At 40.2% G+C, this 22,430-nt stretch overlaps 1 protein-coding gene across 1 annotated transcript in view; it reads right to left on the bottom strand.

The window, feature by feature from the left end:
• Positions 1 to 22,430, bottom strand: part of msh2 (mutS homolog 2 (E. coli)) — a 51,449-nt gene that overhangs the window by 19,859 nt on the left and 9,160 nt on the right. The window contains exon 7 of the mRNA XM_057826766.1: positions 78 to 277. Coding sequence (XP_057682749.1) covers positions 78 to 277 — 200 coding nt within the window. The remainder of the gene's footprint in view (positions 1 to 77; positions 278 to 22,430) is intronic.

The raw sequence follows: 22,430 nt of genomic DNA, 5'->3' as shown, positions 1-22,430 counted from the left end.
TGCCAATTGATCAAATAATTTTGGCAGCCCGAACTGAAACCTGATCATCTACTGCCAAGTTCAAATGTGTTTGATACCTGAATATCTTTCCAGTGCCAAGACAAGCGAGGGGATGTGGCCAACAGCCTGGTGAACGCGGTAGCAGTCCTGCAAAGTGGCGCTGTGGCGGTGGAACTTTTTGGCCAGACGCTGAAGGTCTGGGAAACGCCGTAGAAGGTCCTCCTGGCACGTCTGGCGCAGTTCCGAGTCACAAACCATACTCTCCACTAAGTCCAGCCTAAATGTTGGAGAAAAATAGTCATGAAAAAAAAAAAAAAAAGTTCTTCCCCCGATTTCATTTCATTACCGTATTTTTCAGACTATAAGTCGCAGTTTTTTTTTGTTTTGTTTTTTTTCCCATAGTTTGGCAGAGGGTGCGTCTTGTACTCTGGAACGAATTATGTGTGATTAATTATGGTCGTGCCGGGCCCACTCCTCTCTCGCTAACTTTTTTAAAAATGAAAATATATTAATATATTTATACTAAAACGATGTATGGATGTTAAATAAAATGAATAATTTGGATAAAATAGAGAAGGTGCTGCTGTGCATGCCTGCGCATGTAAACGCAGTGGCCACGCTCTCTTTTCAATCTTCCCCTCCGCGAGCATCCTGGTATTTCCTTTTCGATATGGAGCAGCTATAGGAGTGAAAAACAAACTAAAGAAAGGGGAATTGAAAAGCAAACAACTGCGGTAGGAGTGGGATATGGAAAGGATTCAAATTGATTGTTGAAGATACGGAAACCTGTGTCGGCTTTACTGAATGTAAACGAATGTGGCGCTTTGGTCTCATATGAGAAATATATTTAACAAACTTTTCCAGCGTTATTTCGTTGTGTAAATGCAGTTATAATGATCATAAAAATATGTAGACTATTTAAACATTGAGAAAACATGCTTTTTTTTCTGCCAACTTGAGGAGATTAAAATAAATGTCAAATCCACTATCCGCCTGTTAGAACAGACACGCGCATATAAAAGATATAAATGATTATTGAATATCCATCTTACAGTCTTGTTTAACTGGGAGAATTCATTACAAAAGACAGGCATTAATTTGTTATCATTATGCATATGTGCACCGTCATCGTCACAAACGTAATCACACAAAATGCAACCACGCATCGCATCCCCGTATTTCCTCCTTCTCCTGAGTCCTCACAAATAAAACTTTTTTTTTTTTTTTTTCGGGCTCGTGCTTGCAAATAAAACATAAAATTTCGAGTTTTTTCGGGCTCGGCAAGCACATCAAGTTAATTGATCGGGCCCGGGCCGCGTCGGGCTTTGATACCCGTGGTCCGGTCGGGTTGGATTTTCTTAGGCCCGATCTAACTTCTAGAGTCATGTAATGTTAGCATACCATACACCTATTCAGCCTGTTGTTCTCTATTTTAAATTGCCTTTCAAGATGACATGTCTATTCTTGGTGCTGGATTCTATCAAATAAATTTCCCCCCCAAAAATGCGACCTATACTCCGGTGCGACTTATATGTTTTTTTCCTTTTCATTGCGCATTTTTTGGCTGGTGCAACTTATACTCAGGTGCAAAGTATAGTCCGAAAAACACAGTAATTGAGCATTTATTCCTAACTTACTGACTGTCATTGACAGCTATACACGTCCAACCCAGTAGCTGCCACCCTGCCAGTCAAAATCGATTAGGCGTCTATCGCAGTCAATGGCGCTGAAACATGATTATTCACTGCCTCTGTCATTTAGGGTGAAAGACAAGTTTTTTTTTTGTTTTTTGTTTTTTACATCTAATTCACAAAGTAACAAATTACTATAGAAACTATTTTTCTGCGAAACGTTTATCAAATGCAATCACAATTACATAATCAGATGGGTTAAGGAGTTCTCACACAAAAAGTATTAGCTAAGGGGACAAGAAGCGGAACTGCCTCATGCTCGAGTCACAGGCCGAGTTGCGCGTTTCTACATCGGGAAAAAGCAGGCCACCACTTATGTAGCCCTTTTTATGTGAAAAATCATGTGTCATTTGAAATGTCATCATATCTGTCACACCTTACACAATAGACTGTCAAAAATCTGACTACTAAAGTGTTTTCACTCACTATGAGAGGGCGGATGATGAAAGTGAAAAAATGTTCAATACTGGTGTTTTTCAAACTATAAGCTCCTATTTTTTTCCCACCCTGTGAGTTTTATAATGAAGCGGCAAATTTATAGATTTTACACATTTATTTTAAAGGGTATGTCAACCCCTGGGAAAATGTTAATATTCCATCATTTATACATAAACGCATGCCTTTTGTATTCATATCATGCCACTTCGTGTAATTACACACAAGAAAATGAGAGAAATTTGGATCGATTGTCAAGCTAAAACGACCGGCGCCCGAGATCTGGTAGATTGTGTGCGTGACGTCATTACAAGTGAAGAGAAGGCCACCGGCCACTAGGGGGGCAGCGCCTGTCTGCATCAATATAATTCCTTCTAGTGAGGGGAGAATTAGGGGTGTTTTGAGCTGTTTATGCTGTTGCATTGTGTTCGTCCTGGACATATTCCAGGTTCCCTCATGAAGAAACATCCCTCGTTGTCAATAAAAGAGAATTCAGAATTGACAGTGAGGGGTGATTCTTCAACAAGAAAAAAAGACTCAGTGCTTCAATACTGAATGGCGGCGCTGATGGCAGACAATTTCGTTTCTAGTTTCAGCGACGAATCCGACGTAGAAGGACGTAACGAATGTTCATCTAATGGTGACGAGGAGAGTTACGAAGCTTTAATTGGTGTTTTAGGTTACCAATTTCAGCCCAAACGAACGCCAATGCAGCGTAATGAAACGGTCATTGAGGGAAGCAATGACACTGATGAAACATCGGCAGCAGATCGTGTGGGAAAAACCGAATGATTTGTTTTGCATTTCTTTTTGTGAAGCTGATACACCGTGACCGCAAAATAATGTATAGAATAATTATCATTTATTGCGCTATCATAGCTTTTCGCTCTGCCAACAGACACAAATATGAATGGGATCAGAGGATTTGTTCTATATATTTTACGAGCGATAATTTATACATGTGTCCAGTCCTGTATCCAATGCGTGATACTTTTTTATTATAAAAGAGTGCTCACTCTGGCCATTTCAAGCTTGGCTGCTCGCCTCCTTTGCCAGTCATCGTCCTCTTTCTTGATATCTCGGGACATTTAGGTGGCCGCGCGTGTATGGTGGGCACCGCATCTGCTTTCAGCAGCAATCTTTTAGCAAAACCCAATTTCACTTGTCCATAGTTGGAGAAGCTTTCAGGTGGAAAATGCGCACCACAGAAAACCGTGCCGGAGGCTGGATCTAGAAAATTAGCCCTCTTTGCACGAACGAAGTTTACCCATTGTCTGCGTAGTACAGCTTTTTTTTTCGCGTTCGGGAACTCATGGATACTATATTCCGATAAATAGCTATTTGTACACCACATAGCACAGCAGTTTTGAACCATTTTAGTGATGTTTTGGTCAAACAAACCCGAACGCTACTCTCGTCGATAAAAAATAATGGCACCTGGCTCCGCCTCGACTTTTCACTTGTAGTGACGTCCCCGCCCCATTCGGCTGTTTCCGGAACAATATCGGAAATGTTCGTCATTTTCGATCTATTTTCGATAATTGCTCATTAATGTGATTTATTTTTTTGTTAACTTTATTACCTTGGTCTTTCCAAGGGAAAGAACAAGGTTATGTTGTTGTACAACTTTATCGTACTTATTTTTATTTTTATTATTATTACCTTGGTCTTTCCAAAGGAAAGAACAAGGTTATGTTATTCTACAACTTTATTATTATTATTATTACCTTGGTCTTTCTGAAAGAAAGAACAAGGTATTGTTATTGTGCAACTTTATTGTTCTTATTATTACCTTGGTCTTTCCAAGGGAAAGAACAAGGTTATGTTGTTGTACAACTTTATTGTACTTCTTTATTATTATTCTTTATTATTATTATTATTCAATAATTGTTGACGTTTTTTTCGGCGCGCCGCGCAGCCCGAACCATAGCACCGATCGGCACCGTTCAAGTATCGGCACGACCGGAATTTTCGCGCGACGATGGGAATTTTTCAAACGGCCCCGAAAAATTTTCCGTTCGCCCGTAAACGGCAAATTTCCGAAAAAAAAAAAAAGTTTCAAAACGCTACTTGTCCTACAATTTTTGACCAAATCACATAATTTGGGTATCAAAAATTCCGGGACGGTGAGGGGCATAAAAGTTGTATACAGAATTTGACAAAAATTTACGGTTCCCCGGAAATTTGCCAAAAACTTTCCTATTCATTTTGAATGGAAAAAAAACGTGCGCTTCACAGCCCGAACCATAGCACCGATCGCCATCGTTCAAGTTTTGGCATGACCGGAATTTTCGTGCGACGCAGGGTCTTTTTCAAACGGCCCCGAAAAATTTTCCGTTTGCCCGTAAACGGCAATTTTCCGTAAAAAAAACAAAAGTTTCAAAACGCTACTTGTCCTACAATTTTTGACCAAATCACATAAATTGGACATCAAAAATTCCGGGACGGTGGGGGGCATAAAGATTGTATACAGAATTTGGAAAAAAATTACGGTTCCCCGGATATTTGCCAAAAACTATCCCATTCATTTCTAATGGGAAAATTTCCCATTCACTTCCAATGGGATTTCCATTGGAATTTACATCATTGATGCCATTGACGGCCATAAATGTCGAATCTATTGATGCCAATGTACTTGGATTCAATTGACTATATGGATGTCGATGCCAATGACGGCCATGGACGTCCAAAATTTTTCCCATTCATTTTCAATGGGGAAAAAACTACATTTCCCCAAATCAACAGAAAATGACCAGATATCAATAGGACGTGTCCCCCAAACGTCCCCAACTCCATTGACGCTTATAGGGGGTTCTGCCATTGACGGCCATGGACGTCCAAAATTTTTCCCATTCATTTTCAATGGGGAAAAAACTAAATTTCCCCAAATCAACAGAAAATGACCAGATATTAATAGGACGTATACCCCAAACGTCCCCAACTCCATTGACGCTTATGGGGGGTGCTGCCATTGACGTCCATGGACGTCCAAAATTTTTCCCATTCATTTTCAATGGGGAAAAAACTAAATTTCCCCAAATCAACAGAAAATGACTAGATGTCAATAGGACGTGTCCCCCAAACTTCCCCAATTCCATTTACGCTAATGGAGGGTGATGCCATTGACGTTCATGGACGTCCAAACTTCCCATTCATTTCCAATGGCATTTCTTCATGTTTGTTCATTCTATTGATGCCAATGTACTTGGATTCCATTGACGCTTATGTAAGTTGATACCATTGACGTCCATGGACGTCCAAAATTTTTCCCATTCATTTTCAATGGGAAATTTTTTTTTTTCCCTAAATCAACAGAAAATGACTAGATATCATTCGGACGTGTCCCCCAAATGTCCCCGATCGCATTGCCGCTTATGGAGGGTGATGCCATTGACGTCCATGGACGTCCAAACTTCCCATTCATTACCAATGGCATTTCTTCATGTTTTTTCATTCTATTGATGCCAATGTACTTGGATTCCATTGACGCTTATGTAAGTTGATACCATTGACGTCCATGGACGTCCAAAATTTTTCCCATTCATTTTCAATGGGAATTTTTTTTTTTCCCCCAAATCAACAGAAAATGACTAGATATCATTAGGACGTGTCCCCCAAATGTCCCCGATTGCATTGCCGCTTATGGAGGGTGATGCCATTGACGTTCATGGACGTCCAAACTTCCCATTAAATCCCAATGGCATTTCTTCATGTTTGTTCATTCTAGTGATGCCAATGCACTTGGAATTCCATTGACGCTTATGGGGGGTGCTGCCATTGACGTCCATGGACGTCCAAAATTTTACCCATTCATTTTCAATGGGAATTTTTTTTTTTTCCCCAAATCAACAGAAAATGACTAGATATCAATAGGACGTGTCCCCCAAATGTCCCCGATTGCATTGCCGCTTATGGAGGGTGATGCCATTGACGTTCATGGACGTCCAAACTTCCCATTCATTTCCAATGGCATTTCTTCATGTTTTTTCATTTTATTGATGCCAATGTACTTGGATTCCATTGACGCTTATGTAAGTTGATACCATTGACGTCCATGGACGTCCAAAATTTTTCCCATTCATTTTCTATCGGAATTTTTTTTTTTTTTCCCAAATCAACAGAAAATGACTAGATATCATTAGGACGTGTCCCCCAAACTTCCCCGATTCCATTAACAATTATGAAAGGTGCCGCCATTGACGTCCATGGACGTCCAATTCTCCCATTCATTTCTAACGGCTTTTACTTTGTTTTTTGCCAATGACTGGCATTATGATCCATTCTATTGATAGACCTGAGTGGGGCTAAGATCTGTATCTCCACAGAGGAAAGACCAAGGTGTGTAATTTCTCCCGAAATTGCAGTTTCTAGTTACCTTGGTCTTTCTGAAAGAAAGAACAAGGTATTGTTATTGTGCAACTTTATTACCTTGGTCTTTCTGAAAGAAAGAACAAGGTATTGTTATTGTGCAACTTTATTGTACTTATTATTTATTCATCTTATTCTCCGCGTTTTTTTGAGCCAACGCACAGCCCAAACCGTAGCACCGATCGGCACCGTTGAAGTATCGGCACGACCGGATTTTTCGCGTGACGATGGGAATTTTTCAAACCGCCACGAAAAATTTTCCGTTCGCCCGTAAACGGCAATTTTCCGAAAAATAAAAAAAGTTTCAAAATGTATCTAGTCCTACAATTTTTGACCAAATCACATAATTTGGGCATCAAAAATTCCGGGACGGTGAGGGGCATAAAAGTTGTATACAGAATTTGGCAAAAATTTACGGTTCCCCGGAAATTTGCCAAAAACTTTCCTATTCATTTTGAATGGAAAAAAAACGCGCGCTTCACAGCCCGAACCTTTAGACCGATCGGCACCGTTCAAGTATCGGCACGACCGGAATTTTCGCGTGACACAGGAAACTTTACAAATGGCCCCGAAAATTTTTCCGTTCGTCCGTAAACTGCAATTTTCCGTGAAAAAAAAAAAAGTTTCAAAATGTATCTAGTCCTACAATTTTTGACCAAATCACATAATTTGGGCATCAAAAATTCCGGGACGGTGAGGGGCATAAAAGTTGTATACAGAATTTGGAAAAAAATTACGCTTCCTCGGAAATTTGCCAAAAACTATCCCATTCATTTCGAATGGGAAAAGTCCCATTCACTTCCAATGGGATTTCCAATGGAATTTACATTGCATTGATGCCATTGACGGCCATGCATGTCGAATCTACTGATGCCAATGTACTTGGATTCAATTGATTATATGGATGTCGATGCCATTGACTGCCATGGACGTCCAAAATTTTTCCAATTCATTTTCAATGGGGAAAAAACAAAATTACCCCAAATCAACAGAAAATGACCAGATATCAATAGGACGTGTCCCCCAAACTTCCCCAATTCCATTGACGCTTATGAAGGGTGCCGCCATTGACTTACATGGACGTCCAAAATTTTTCCCATTCATTTTCAATGGGGAAAAAACTACATTTCTCCAAATCAACAGAAAATGACCAGATATCAATAGGACGTATACCCCAAACGTCCCCAACTCCATTGACGCTTATGGGGGGTGCTGCCATTGACGTCCATGGACGTCCAAAATTTTACCCATTCATTTTCAATGGGAATTTTTTTTTTTCCCCCAAAATCAACAAAAAATGACTAGATATCATTAGGACGTGTCCCCCAAATGTCCCCGATTGCATTGCCGCTTATGGAGGGTGATGCCATTGACGTCCATGGACGTCCAAAATTTCCATTCATTTCCAATGGCATTTCTTCATGTTTGTTCATTCTATTGATGCCAAAGTACTTGGATTCCATTGACGCTTATGTAAGTTGATACCATTGACGTCCATGGACGTCCAAAATTTTTCCCATTCATTTTCAATGGGAATTTTTTTTTTTTTCCCCAAATCAACAGAAAATGACTGGATATCATTAGGACGTGTCCCCCAAATGTCCCCGATTGCATTGCCGCTTACGGAGGGTGATGCCATTGACGTTCATGGACGTCCAAACTTCCCATTAATTTCCAATGGCATTTCTTCATGTTTGTTCATTCTATTGATGCCAATGTACTTGGATTCCATTGACGCTTATGTAAGTTGATACCATTGACGTCCATGGACGTCCAAAATTTTTCCCATTCATTTTCAATGGGAATTTTTTTTTTTTTCCCCAAATCAACAGAAAATGACTAGATATCAATAGGACGTTTCCCCCAAATGTGCCCGATTGCATTGCAGCTTATGGAGGGTGATGCCATTGACGTCCACGGACGTCCAAACTTCCCATTAATTTCCAATGGCATTTCTTCATGTTTGTTCATTCTATTGATGCCAATGTACTTGGATTCCATTGACGCTTATGTAAGTTGATACCATTGACGTCCATGGACGTCCAAAATTTTTCCCATTCATTTTCAATGGGAAATTTTTTTTTTTCCTCAAATCAACAGAAAATGACTAGATATCATTAGGACGTGTCCCCCAAATGTCCCCGATTGCATTGCCGCTTATGGGGGGTGATGCCATAGACGTCCATGGACGTCCAAACTTCCCATTCATTTCCAAAGGCATTTCTTCATGTTTGTTCATTCTATTGATGCCAATGTACTTGGATTCCATTGACGCTTATGTAAGTTGATACCATTGACGTCCATGGACGTCCAAAATTTTTCCCATTCATTTTCAATGGGAATTTTTTTTTTCTCCCCCAAATCAACAGAAAATGACTAGATATCAATAGGACGTTTCCCCCAAATGTGCCCGATTGCATTGCAGCTTATGGAGGGTGATGCCATTGACGTCCACGGACGTCCAAACTTCCCATTAATTTCCAATGGCATTTCTTCATGTTTGTTCATTCTATTGATGCCAATGTACTTGGATTCCATTGACGCTTATGTAAGTTGATACCATTGACGTCCATGGACGTCCAAAATTTTTCCCATTCATTTTCAATGGGAAATTTTTTTTTTTCCTCAAATCAACAGAAAATGACTAGATATCATTAGGACGTGTCCCCCAAATGTCCCCGATTGCATTGCCGCTTATGGGGGGTGATGCCATAGACGTCCATGGACGTCCAAACTTCCCATTCATTTCCAAAGGCATTTCTTCATGTTTGTTCATTCTATTGATGCCAATGTACTTGGATTCCATTGACGCTTATGTAAGTTGATACCATTGACGTCCATGGACGTCCAAAATTTTTCCCATTCATTTTCAATGGGATTTTTTTTTTTTCCCCAAATCAACAGAAAATGACTAGATATCATTAGGACGTGTCCCCCAAATGTCCCCGATTGCATTGCCGCTTATGGAGGGTGATGCCATTGACGTTCATGGACGTCCAAACTTCCCATTCATTTCCAATGGCATTTCTTCATGTTTGTTCATTTTATTGATGCCAATGTACTTGGATTCCATTGACGCTTATGTAAGTTGATACCATTGACGTCCATGGACGTCCAAAATTTTTCCCATTCATTTTCAATGGGAATTTTTTTTTTTTTCCCAAATCAACAGAAAATGACTACATATCAATAGGACGTGTCCCCCAAACTTCCCCGATTCCATTAACAATTATGGAGGGTGCTGCCATTGACGGACATGGACGTCCAATTCTCCCAATCTTTTCTAATGGCTTTAACTTTGTTTAGTGCCAATGACTGGCATTATGGTCCATTCTATTGATAGACCTGAGTGGGGCTAAGATTTGTATCTCCACAGAGGAAAGACCAAGGTGTGTAATTTCTCCCGAAATTGCAGTTTCTAGTTGTACTTATTACCTTGGTCTTTCCAAAGGAAAGAACAAGGTAATGATATTCTACAACTTTATTGTACTTATTATTATTCATCTTATTCTCCGCGTTTTTTTGAGCCAACGCACAGCCCAAACCGTAGCACCGATCGGCACCGTTGAAGTATCGGCACGACCGGAATTCTCGCGTGACGATGGGAATTTTTCAAACCGCCACGAAAAATTTTCCGTTCGCCCGTAAACGGCAATTTTCCGAAAAATAAAAAAAGTTTCAAAATGTATCTAGTCCTACAATTTTTGACCAAATCACATAATTTGGGCATCAAAAATTCCGGGACGGTGAGGGGCATAAAAGTTGTATACAGAATTTGGCAAAAATTTACGGTTCCCCGGAAATTTGCCAAAAACTTTCCTATTCATTTTGAATGGAAAAAAAACGCGCGCTTCACAGCCCGAACCGTTAGACCGATCGGCACCGTTCAAGTATCGGCACGACCGGAATTTTCGCGTGACACAGGAAACTTTACAAATGGCCCCGAAAATTTTTCCGTTCGTCCGTAAACGGCAATTTTCCGTGAAAAAAAAAAAAAGTTTCAAAATGTATCTAGTCCTACAATTTTTGACCAAATCACATAATTTGGGCATCAAAAATTCCGGGACGGTGAGGGGCATAAAAGTTGTATACAGAATTTGGAAAAAAATTACGCTTCCTTGGAAATTTGCCAAAAACTATCCCATTCATTTCAAATGGGAAAAGTCCCATTCACTTCCAATGGGATTTCCAATGGAATTTACATTGCATTGATGCCATTGACGGCCATGCATGTCGAATCTACTGATGCCAATGTACTTGGATTCAATTGACTGTATGGATGTCGATGCCATTGACGGCCATGGACGTCCAAAATTTTTCCCATTCATTTTCAATGGGGAAAAAACAAAATTACCCCAAATCAACAGAAAATGACCAGATATCAATAGGACGTGTCCCCCAAACTTCCCCAATTCCATTGACGCTTATGAAGGGTGCCGCCATTGACTTACATGGACGTCCAAAATTTTTCCCATTCATTTTCAATGGGGAAAAAACTACATTTTCTAAATCAACAGAAAATGACCAGATATCAATAGGACGTATACCCCAAACGTCCCCAACTCCATTGACGCTTATGGGGGGTGCTGCCATTGACGTCCATGGACGTCCAAAATTTTACCCATTCATTTTCAATGGGAAATTTTTTTTTTTCCCCAAATCAACAGAAAATGACTAGATATCAATAGGACGTGTCCCCCAAATGTCCCCAATTGCATTGCTGCTTATGGAGGGTGATGCCATTGACGTCCAGGGACGTCCAAACTTCCCATTTATTCCAATGGCATTTTTTCATGTTTGTTCATTCTATTGATGCCAATGTACTTAGATTCCATTGACGCTTATGTAAGTTGATACCATTGACGTCCATAGACGTCCAAAATTTTTCCCATTCATTTTCAATGGGAAATTTTTTTTTTTCCCCAAATCAACAGAAAATGACTAGATATCATTAGGACGTGTCCCCCAAATGTCCCCGATTGCATTGCCGCTTATGGAGGGTGATGCCATTGACGTTCATGGACGTCCAAACTTCCCATTAAATCCCAATGGCATTTCTTCATGTTTGTTCATTCTATTGATGCCAATGTACTTGGATTCCATTGACGCTTATCTAAGTTGATACCATTGACGTCCATGGACGTCCAAAATTTTTCCCATTCATTTTCAATGGGAATTTTTTTTTTTCCCCCAAATCAACAGAAAATGACTAGATATCAATAGGACGTGTCCCCCAAATGTCCCCGATTGCATTGCCTCTTATGGAGGGTGATGCCATTGACGGCCACGGACGTCCAAACTTCCCATTCATTTCCAATGGCATTTCTTCATGTTTGTTCATTCTATTGATGCCAATGTACTTGGATTCCATTGACGCTTATGTAAATTGATACCATTGACGTCCATGGACGTCCAAAATTTTTCCCATTCATTTTCAATGGGAATTTTTTTTTTTTTCCCCAAATCAACAGAAAATGACTAGATATCATTAGGACGTGTCCCCCAAATGTCCCTGATTGGATTGCCGCTTATGGAGGGTGATGCCATTGACGGCCATGGACGTCCAATTCTCCCAATCTTTTCTAATGGCTTTTACTTTGTTTAGTGCCATTGACTGGCATTATGGTCCATTCTATTGATAGACCTGAGTGGGGCTAAGATTTGTATCTCCACAGAGGAAAGACCAAGGTGTAATTTCTCCCGAAATTGCAGTTTCTAGTTATTTATTCATCTTATTCTCCGCGTTTTTTTGAGCCAACGCACAGCCCAAACCGTAGCACCGATCGGCACAGTTCAAGTATCGGCACGACCGGAATTTTCGCGTGACGATGGGAATTTTTCAAACCGCCACGAAAAATTTTCCGTTCGCCCGTAAACGGCAATTTTCCGAAAAACAAAAAAAGTTTCAAAATGTATCTAGTCCTACAATTTTTGACCAAATCACATAATTTGGGCATCAAAAATTCCGGGACGGTGAGGGGCATAAAAGTTGTATACAGAATTTGGCAAAAATTTACGGTTCCCCGGAAATTTGCCAAAAACTTTCCTATTCATTTTGAATGGAAAAAAAACGCGCGCTTCACAGCCCGAACCGTTAGACCGATCGGCACCGTTCAAGTATCGGCACGACCGGAATTTTCGCGTGACACAGGAAACTTTACAAATGGCCCCGAAAATTTTTCCGTTCGTCCGTAAACGGCAATTTTCCGTGAAAAAAAAAAAAGTTTCAAAATGTATCTAGTCCTACAATTTTTGACCAAATCACATAATTTGGGCATCAAAAATTCCGGGACGGTGAGGGGCATAAAAGTTGTATACAGAATTTGGAAAAAAATTACGCTTCCTCGGAAATTTGCCAAAAACTATCCCATTCATTTCGAATGGGAAAAGTCCCATTCACTTCCAATGGGATTTCCAATGGAATTTACATTGCATTGATGCCATTGACGGCCATGCATGTCGAATCTACTGATGCCAATGTACTTGGATTCAATTGACTATATGAATGTCGATGCCATTGACGGCCATGGACGTCCAAAATTTTTCCCATTCATTTTCAATGGGGAAAAAACAAAATTTCCCCAAATCAACAGAAAATGACCAGATATCAATAGGACGTGTCCCCCAAACTTCCCCAATTCCATTGACGCTTATGAAGGGTGCCGCCATTGACTTCCATGGACGTCCAAAATTTTTCCCATTCATTTTCAATGGGGAAAAAACTACATTTCTCCAAATCAACAGAAAATGACCAGATATCAATAGGACGTATATCCCAAACGTCCCCAATTCCATTGACGCTTATGGGGGGTGCTGCCATTGACGTCCATGGACGTCCAAAATTTTACCCATTCATTTTCAATGGGAAATTTTTTTTTTTCCCCAAATCAACAGAAAATGACTAGATATCAATAGGACCTGTCCCCCAAATGTCCCCGATTGCATTGCTGCTTATGGAGGGTGATGCCATTGACGTCCAGGGACGTCCAAACTTCCCATTCATTTCCAATGGCATTTCTTCATGTTTGTTCATTCTATTGATGCCAATGTACTTGGATTCCATTGACGCTTATGTAAGTTGATACCATTGACGTCCATGGACGTCCAAAATTTTTCCCATTCATTTTCAATGGGAAATTTTTTTTTTTCCCCAAATCAACAGAAAATGACTAGATATCATTAGGACGTGTCCCCCAAATGTCCCCGATTGCATTGCCGCTTATGGGGGGTGATGCCATTGACGTCCATGGACGTCCAAACTTCCCATTCATTTCCAAAGGCATTTCTTCATGTTTGTTCATTCTATTGATGCCAATGTACTTGGATTCCATTGACGCTTATGTAAGTTGATACCATTGACGTCCATGGACGTCCAAAATTTTTCCCATTCATTTTCAATGGGATTTTTTTTTTTTTCCCAAATCAACAGAAAATGACTAGATATCATTAGGACGTGTCCCCCAAATGTCCCCGATTGCATTGCCGCTTATGGAGGGTGATGCCATTGACGTTCATGGACGTCCAAACTTCCCATTCATTTCCAATGGCATTTCTTCATGTTTGTTCATTTTATTGATGCCAATGTACTTGGATTCCATTGACGCTTATGTAAGTTGATACCATTGACGTCCATGGACGTCCAAAATTTTTCCCATTCATTTTCAATGGGAAATTTTTTTTTTTTTCCCAAATCAACAGAAAATGACTAGATATCAATAGAACGTGTCCCCCAAACTTCCCCGATTCCATTAACAATTATGGAGGGTGCTGCCATTGACGGACATGGACGTCCAATTCTCCCAATCTTTTCTCATGGCTTTTACTTTGTTTAGTGCCATTGACTGGCATTATGGTCCATTCTATTGATAGACCTGAGTGGGGCTAAGATCTGTATCTCCACAGAGGAAAGACCAAGGTGTGTAATTTCTCCCGAAATTGCAGTTTCTAGTTATTATTATTATTATTCATCTTATTCTCCGCGTTTTTTTGAGCCAACGCACAGCCCAAACCGTAGCACCGATCGGCACCGTTCAAGTATCGGCACGACCGGATTTTTCGTGTGACGATGGGAATTTTTCAAACCGCCACGAAAAATTTTCCGTTCGCCCGTAAACGGCAATTTTCCGAAAAATAAAAAAAGTTTAAAAATGTATCTAGTCCTACAATTTTTGACCAAATCACATAATTTGGGCATCAAAAATTCCGGGACGGTGAGGGGCATAAAAGTTGTATACAGAATTTGGCAAAAATTTACGGTTCCCCGGAAATTTGCCAAAAACTTTCCTATTCATTTTGAATGGAAAAAAAACGCGCGCTTCACAGCCCGAACCGTTAGACCGATCGGCACCGTTCAAGTATCGGCACGACCGGAATTTTCGCGTGACACAGGAAACTTTACAAATGGCCCCGAAAATTTTTCCGTTCGTCCGTAAACGGCAATTTTCCGTGAAAAAAAAAAAAGTTTCAAAATGTATCTAGTCCTACAATTTTTGACCAAATCACATAATTTGGGCATCAAAAATTCCGGGACGGTGAGGGGCATAAAAGTTGTATACAGAATTTGGAAAAAAATTACGCTTCCTCGGAAATTTGCCAAAAACTATCCCATTCATTTCGAATGGGAAAAGTCCCATTCACTTCCAATGGGATTTCCAATGGAATTTACATTGCATTGATGCCATTGACGGCCATGCATGTCGAATCTACTGATGCCAATGTACTTGGATTCAACTGACTATATAGATGTCGATGCCATTGACTGCCATGGACGTCCAAAATTTTTCCCATTCATTTTCAATGGGGAAAAAACAAAATTACCCCAAATCAACAGAAAATGACCAGATATCAATAGGACGTGTCCCCCAAACTTCCCCAATTCCATTGACGCTTATGAAGGGTGCCGCCATTGACTTACATGGACGTCCAAAATTTTTCCCATTCATTTTCAATGGGGAAAAAACTACATTTCTCCAAATCAACAGAAAATGACCAGATATCAATAGGACGTATATCCCAAACGTCCCCAATTCCATTGACGCTTATGGGGGGTGCTGCCATTGACGTCCATGGACGTCCAAAATTTTACCCATTCATTTTCAATGGGAAAATTTTTTTTTTCCCCAAATCAACAGAAAATGACTAGATATCAATAGGACCTGTCCCCCAAATGTCCCCGATTGCATTGCTACTTATGGAGGGTGATGCCATTGACGTCCAGGGACGTCCAAACTTCCCATTCATTTCCAATGGCATTTCTTCATGTTTGTTCATTCTTTTGATGCCAATGTACTTGGATTCCATTGACGGTTATGTAAGTTGATACCATTGACGTCCATGGACGTCCAAAATTTTTCCCATTCATTTTCAATGGGAATTTTTTTTTTTTCCCCAAATCAACAGAAAATGACTAGATATCATTAGGACGTGTCCCCCAAATGTCCCCGATTGCATTACCGCTTATGGGGGGTGATGCCATTGACGTCCATGGACGTCCAAACTTCCCAATCATTTCCAAAGCCATTTCTTCATGTTTGTTCATTTTATTGATGCCAATGTACTTGGATTCCATTGACGCTTATGTAAGTTGATACCATTGACGTCCATGGACGTCCAAAATTTTTCCCATTCATTTTCAATGGGAAATTTTTTTTTTTCCCCAAATCAACAGAAAATGACTAGATATCAATAGGACCTGTCCCCCAAATGTCCCCGATTGCATTGCTACTTATGGAGGGTGATGCCATTGACGTCCAGGGACGTCCAAACTTCCCATTCATTTCCAATGGCATTTCTTCATGTTTGTTCATTCTTTTGATGCCAATGTACTTGGATTCCATTGACGGTTATGTAAGTTGATACCATTGACGTCCATGGACGTCCAAAATTTTTCCCATTCATTTTCAATGGGAATTTTTTTTTTTTCCCCAAATCAACAGAAAATGACTAGATATCATTAGGACGTGTCCCCCAAATGTCCCCGATTGCATTACCACTTATGGGGGGTGATGCCATTGACGTCCATGGACGTCCAAACTTCCCAATCATTTCCAAAGCCATTTCTTCATGTTTGTTCATTTTATTGATGCCAATGTACTTGGATTCCATTGACGCTTATGTAAGTTGATACCATTGACGTCCATGGACGTCCAAAATTTTTCCCATTCATTTTCAATGGGATTTTTTTTTTTTTTTCCCAAATCAACAGAAAATGACTAGATATCATTAGGACGTTTCCCCCAAATGTCCCCGATTGCATTGCCGCTTATGGAGGGTGATGCCATTGACGTTCATGGACGTCTAAACTTCCCATTCATTTCCAATGGCATTTCTTCATGTTTGTTCATTTTATTGATGCCAATGTACTTGGATTCCATTGACGCTTATGTAAGTTGATACCATTGACGTCCATGGACGTCCAAAATTTTTCCCATTCATTTTCAATGGGATTTTTTTTTTTTTTTCCCAAATCAACAGAAAATGACTAGATATCATTAGGACGTGTCCCCCAAATGTCCCCGATTGCATTACCGCTTATGGGGGGTGATGCCATTGACGTCCATGGACGTCCAAACTTCCCAATCATTTCCAAAGCCATTTCTTCATGTTTGTTCATTTTATTGATGCCAATGTACTTGGATTCCATTGACGCTTATGTAAGTTGATACCATTGACGTCCATGGACGTCCAAAATTTTTCCCATTCATTTTCAATGGGATTTTTTTTTTTTTTTCCCAAATCAACAGAAAATGACTAGATATCATTAGGACGTTTCCCCCAAATGTCCCCGATTGCATTGCCGCTTATGGAGGGTGATGCCATTGACGTTCATGGACGTCTAAACTTCCCATTCATTTCCAATGGCATTTCTTCATGTTTGTTCATTTTATTGATGCCAATGTACTTGGATTCCATTGACGCTTATGTAAGTTGATACCATTGACGTCCATGGACGTCCAAAATTTTTCCCATTCATTTTCAATGGGAATTTTTTTTTTTTCCCCAAATCAACAGAAAATGACTAGATATCATTAGGACGTGTCCCCCAAACTTCCCCGATTCCATTAACAATTATGAAAGGTGCCGCCATTGACGTCCATGGACGTCCAATTCTCCCATTCATTTCTAACGGCTTTTACTTTGTTTTTTGCCAATGACTGGCATTATGATCCATTCTATTGATAGACCTGAGTGGGGCTAAGATCTGTGTCTCCACAGAGGAAAGACCAAGGTGTGTAATTTCTCCCGAAATTGCAGTTTCTAGTTATTATTATTATTATGCAATGGTTTCTCCGCGTTTTTTCGGCGCGCCGCGCAGCCCGAACCGTACCACCGATCGGCACCGTTCAAGTATCGACACGACCGGAATTTTCGCGCGACGATGGGAATTTTTCAAACGACCCCGAAAATGTTTCCGTTCACCCGTAAACGGCGATTTTCCGATTTTTAAAAAAAATTTCAAAACGCTACTTGTCCTACAATTTTTGACCAAATCACATAATTTGGACATCAAAAATTCCGGGACGGTGGGGGGCATAAAGATTGTATACAGAATTTGGAAAAAATTTACGGTTCCCCGGATATTTGCCAAAAACTATCCCATTCATTTCTAATGGGAAAATTTCCCATTCATTTCAATGGGATTCCAGTGGAATTTACATTACATTGATGCCATTGACTGCCATGCATGTCGAATCTATTGATGCCAATGTACTTGGATTCAATTGACTATATGGATGTCGATGCCATTGACGGCCATGGACGTCCAAAATTTTTCCCATTCATTTTCAATGGGGAAAAAACTACATTTCCCCAAATCAACAGAAAATGACCAGATATCAATAGGACGTGTCCCCCAAACGTCCCCAACTCCATTGAGGCTTATAGGGGGTGCTGCCATTGTCGTCCATGGACGTCCAAAATTTTTCCCATTCATTTTCAATGGGGAAAAAACTAAATTTCCCCAAATCAACAGAAAATGACCAGATATTAATAGGACGTATACCCCAAACGTCCCCAACTCCATTGACGCTTATGGGGGGTGCTGCCATTGACGTCCATGGACGTCCAAAAATTTTCCCATTCATTTTCAATGGGAAATTTTTTTTTTCCCCAAATCAACAGAAAATGACTAGATATCATTAGGACGTGTCCCCCAAATGTCCCCGATTGCATTGCCGCTTATGGAGGGTGATTCCATTGACGTCCATGGACGTCCAAACTTCCCATTCATTTCCAATGGCATTTCTTCATGTTTGTTCATTCTATTGATGCCAATGTACTTGGATTCCATTGACGCTTATGTAAGTTGATACCATTGACGTCCATGGACGTCCAAAATTTTTCCCATTCATTTTCAATGGGAATTTTTTTTTTTTCCCCAAATCAACAGAAAATGACTAGATATCAATAGGACGTGTCGCCCAAATGTCCCCGATTGCATTGCCTCTTATGGAAGGTGATGCCATTGACGTTCATGGACGTCCAAACTTCCCATTCATTTCCAATGGCATTTCTTCATGTTTGTTCATTCTATTGATGCCAATGTACTTGGATTCCATTGACGCTTATGTAAATTGATACCATTGACGTCCATGGACGTCCAAAATTTTTCCCATTCATTTTCAATGGGAATTTTTTTTTTTTCCCCAAATCAACAGAAAATGACTAGATATCAATAGGACGTGTCGCCCAAATGTCCCCGATTGCATTGCCTCTTATGGAAGGTGATGCCATTGACGTTCATGGACGTCCAAACTTCCCATTCATTTCCAATGGCATTTCTTCATGTTTGTTCATTCTATTGATGCCAATGTACTTGGATTCCATTGACGCTTATGTAAATTGATACCATTGACGTCCATGGACGTCCAAAATTTTTCCCATTCATTTTCAATGGGAATTTTTTTTTTTTCCCCCAAATCAACAGAAAATGACTAGATATCAATAGGACGTGTCCCGCAAATGTCCCCAATTGCATTGCTGCTTATGGAGGGTGATGCCATTGACATCCAGGGACGTCCAAACTTCCCATTCATTTCCAATGGCATTTCTTCATGTTTGTTCATTCTATTGATGCCAATGTACTTGGATTCCATTGACGCTTATGTAAGTTGATACCATTGACGTCCATGGACGTCCAAAATTTTTCCCATTCATTTTCAATGGGAATTTTTTTTTTTTCCCCAAATCAACAGAAAATGACTAGATATCAATAGGACGTTTCCCCCAAATGTGCCCGATTGCATTGCTGCTTATGGAGGGTGATGCCATTGACGTCCACGGACGTCCAAACTTCCCATTAATTTCCAATGGCATTTCTTTATGTTTGTTCATTCTATTGATGCCTATGTACTTGGATTCCATTGACGCTTATGTAAGTTGATACCATTGACGTCCATGGACGTCCAAAATTTTTCCCATTCATTTTCAATGGGAAATTTTTTTTTTTCCCCCAAATCAACAGAAAATGACTAGATATCATTAGGACGTGTCCCCCAAATGTCCCCGATTGCATTGCCGCTTATGGGGGGTGATGCCATTGACGTCCATGGACGTCCAAACTTCCCATTCATTTCCAAAGGCATTTCTTCATGTTTGTTCATTCTATTGATGCCAATGTACTTGGATTCCATTGACGCTTATGTAAGTTGATACCATTGACGTCCATGGACGTCCAAAATTTTTCCCATTCATTTTCAATGGGATTTTTTTTTTTTTCCCAAATCAACAGAAAATGACTAGATATCATTAGGACGTGTCCCCCAAATGTCCCCGATTGCATTGCCGCTTATGGAGGGTGATGCCATTGACGTTCATGGACGTCCAAACTTCCCATTCATTTCCAATGGCATTTCTTCATGTTTGTTCATTTTATTGATGCCAATGTACTTGGATTCCATTGACGCTTATGTAAGTTGATACCATTGACGTCCATGGACGTCCAAAATTTTTCCCATTCATTTTCAATGGGAAATTTTTTTTTTTTCCCCAAATCAACAGAAAATGACTAGATATCAATAGGACGTGTCCCCCAAACTTCCCCGATTCCATTAACAATTATGGAGGGTGCTGCCATTGACGGACATGGACGTCCAATTCTCCCAATCTTTTCTAATGCCTTTAACTTTGTTTAGTGCCAATGACTGGCATTATGGTCCATTCTATTGATAGACCTGAGTGGGGCTAAGATTTGTATCTCCACAGAGGAAAGACCAAGGTGTGTAATTTCTCCCGAAATTGCAGTTTCTAGTTATTCATCTTATTCTCCGCGTTTTTTCGGCGCGCCGCACAGCCCGAACCGCTGCACCGATCGGCACCGTTCAGATATCGAAACGTCCGGAATTTTTGGGCGACGATGGCTTTTTTAAAAAGGGCCCCGAAAAATTTTCCGTTTTCCCGCAAACGGCAATTTTCCAGATTTTTTTTTTTTTTTCAAAATGTATCTAGTCCTACAATTTTTGACCAAATCACATAATTTGGGTATCAAAAATTCCGGGACGGTGAGGGGCATAAAAGTTGTATACAGAATTTGGAAAAAATTTACGGTTCCCCGGAAATTTGCCAAAAACTCTCCCATTCATTTCTAATGGGAAAAGTTCCCATTCACTTACAATGGGATTTCAATGGAATTTACATTGCATTGATGCCATTGACGGCCATGCATGTCGAATCTATTGATGCCAATGTACTTGGATTCAATTGACTATATGGATGTCGATGCCATTGACGGCCATGGACGTCCAAAAATTTTCCCATTCATTTTTAATGGGGAAAAAACTACATTTCCCCAAATCAACAGAAAATGACCAGATATCAATAGGACGTGTCCCCCAAACGTCCCCAACTCAATTGACGCTTATAGAGGGTGCTGCCATTGACGTCCATGGACGTCCAAAATTTTTCCCATTCATTTTCAATGGGGAAAAAACTAAATTTCCCCAAATCAACAGAAAATGACCAGATATCAATAGGACGTATACCCCAAACGTCCTCAACTCCATTGACGCTTATGGGGAGTGCTGCCATTGACGTCCATGGACGTCCAAATTTTTCCCATTCATTTTCAATGGCAAAAACAAAAAATGTCCCCAAATCAGTAGGAAATCACCAGATATCAATAGGACCTTTACCCCAAACGTCCCCAATTCCATTGCCGCTTATGGGGGGTGATGCCATTGACGTCCATGGACGTCCAAACTTCCCATTCATTTCCAAAGGCATTTCTTCATGTTTGTTCATTCTATTGATGCCAATGTACTTGGATTCCATTGACGCTTATGTAAGTTGATACCATTGACGTCCATGGACGTCCAAAATTTTTCCCATTCATTTTCAATGGGATTTTTTTTTTTTCCCCAAATCAACAGAAAATGACTAGATATCATTAGGACGTGTCCCCCAAATGTCCCCGATTGCATTGCCGCTTATGGAGGGTGATGCCATTGACGTTCATGGACGTCCAAACTTCCCATTCATTTCCAATGGCATTTCTTCATGTTTGTTCATTTTATTGATGCCAATGTACTTGGATTCCATTGACGCTTATGTAAGTTGATACCATTGACGTCCATGGACGTCCAAAATTTTTCCCATTCATTTTCAATGGGAAATTTTTTTTTTTCCCCAAATCAACAGAAAATGACTAGATATCAATAGGACGTGTCCCCCAAACTTCCCCGATTCCATTAACAATTATGGAGGGTGCTGCCATTGACGGACATGGACGTCCAATTCTCCCAATCTTTTCTAATGGCTTTAACTTTGTTTAGTGCCAATGACTGGCATTATGGTCCATTCTATTGATAGACCTGAGTGGGGCTAAGATTTGTATCTCCACAGAGGAAAGACCAAGGTGTGTAATTTCTCCCGAAATTGCAGTTTCTAGTCAATATTTGTTATCTTGGCACATAACGGTTCTATTGATGTCTCACACCCCCT

The sequence above is a fragment of the Corythoichthys intestinalis genome, chromosome 21, assembly GCF_030265065.1.
Source record: "Corythoichthys intestinalis isolate RoL2023-P3 chromosome 21, ASM3026506v1, whole genome shotgun sequence".
NCBI classification, from domain to species: domain Eukaryota; kingdom Metazoa; phylum Chordata; class Actinopteri; order Syngnathiformes; family Syngnathidae; genus Corythoichthys; species Corythoichthys intestinalis.
This window is presented reverse-complemented; position numbering and strand designations above follow the sequence as displayed.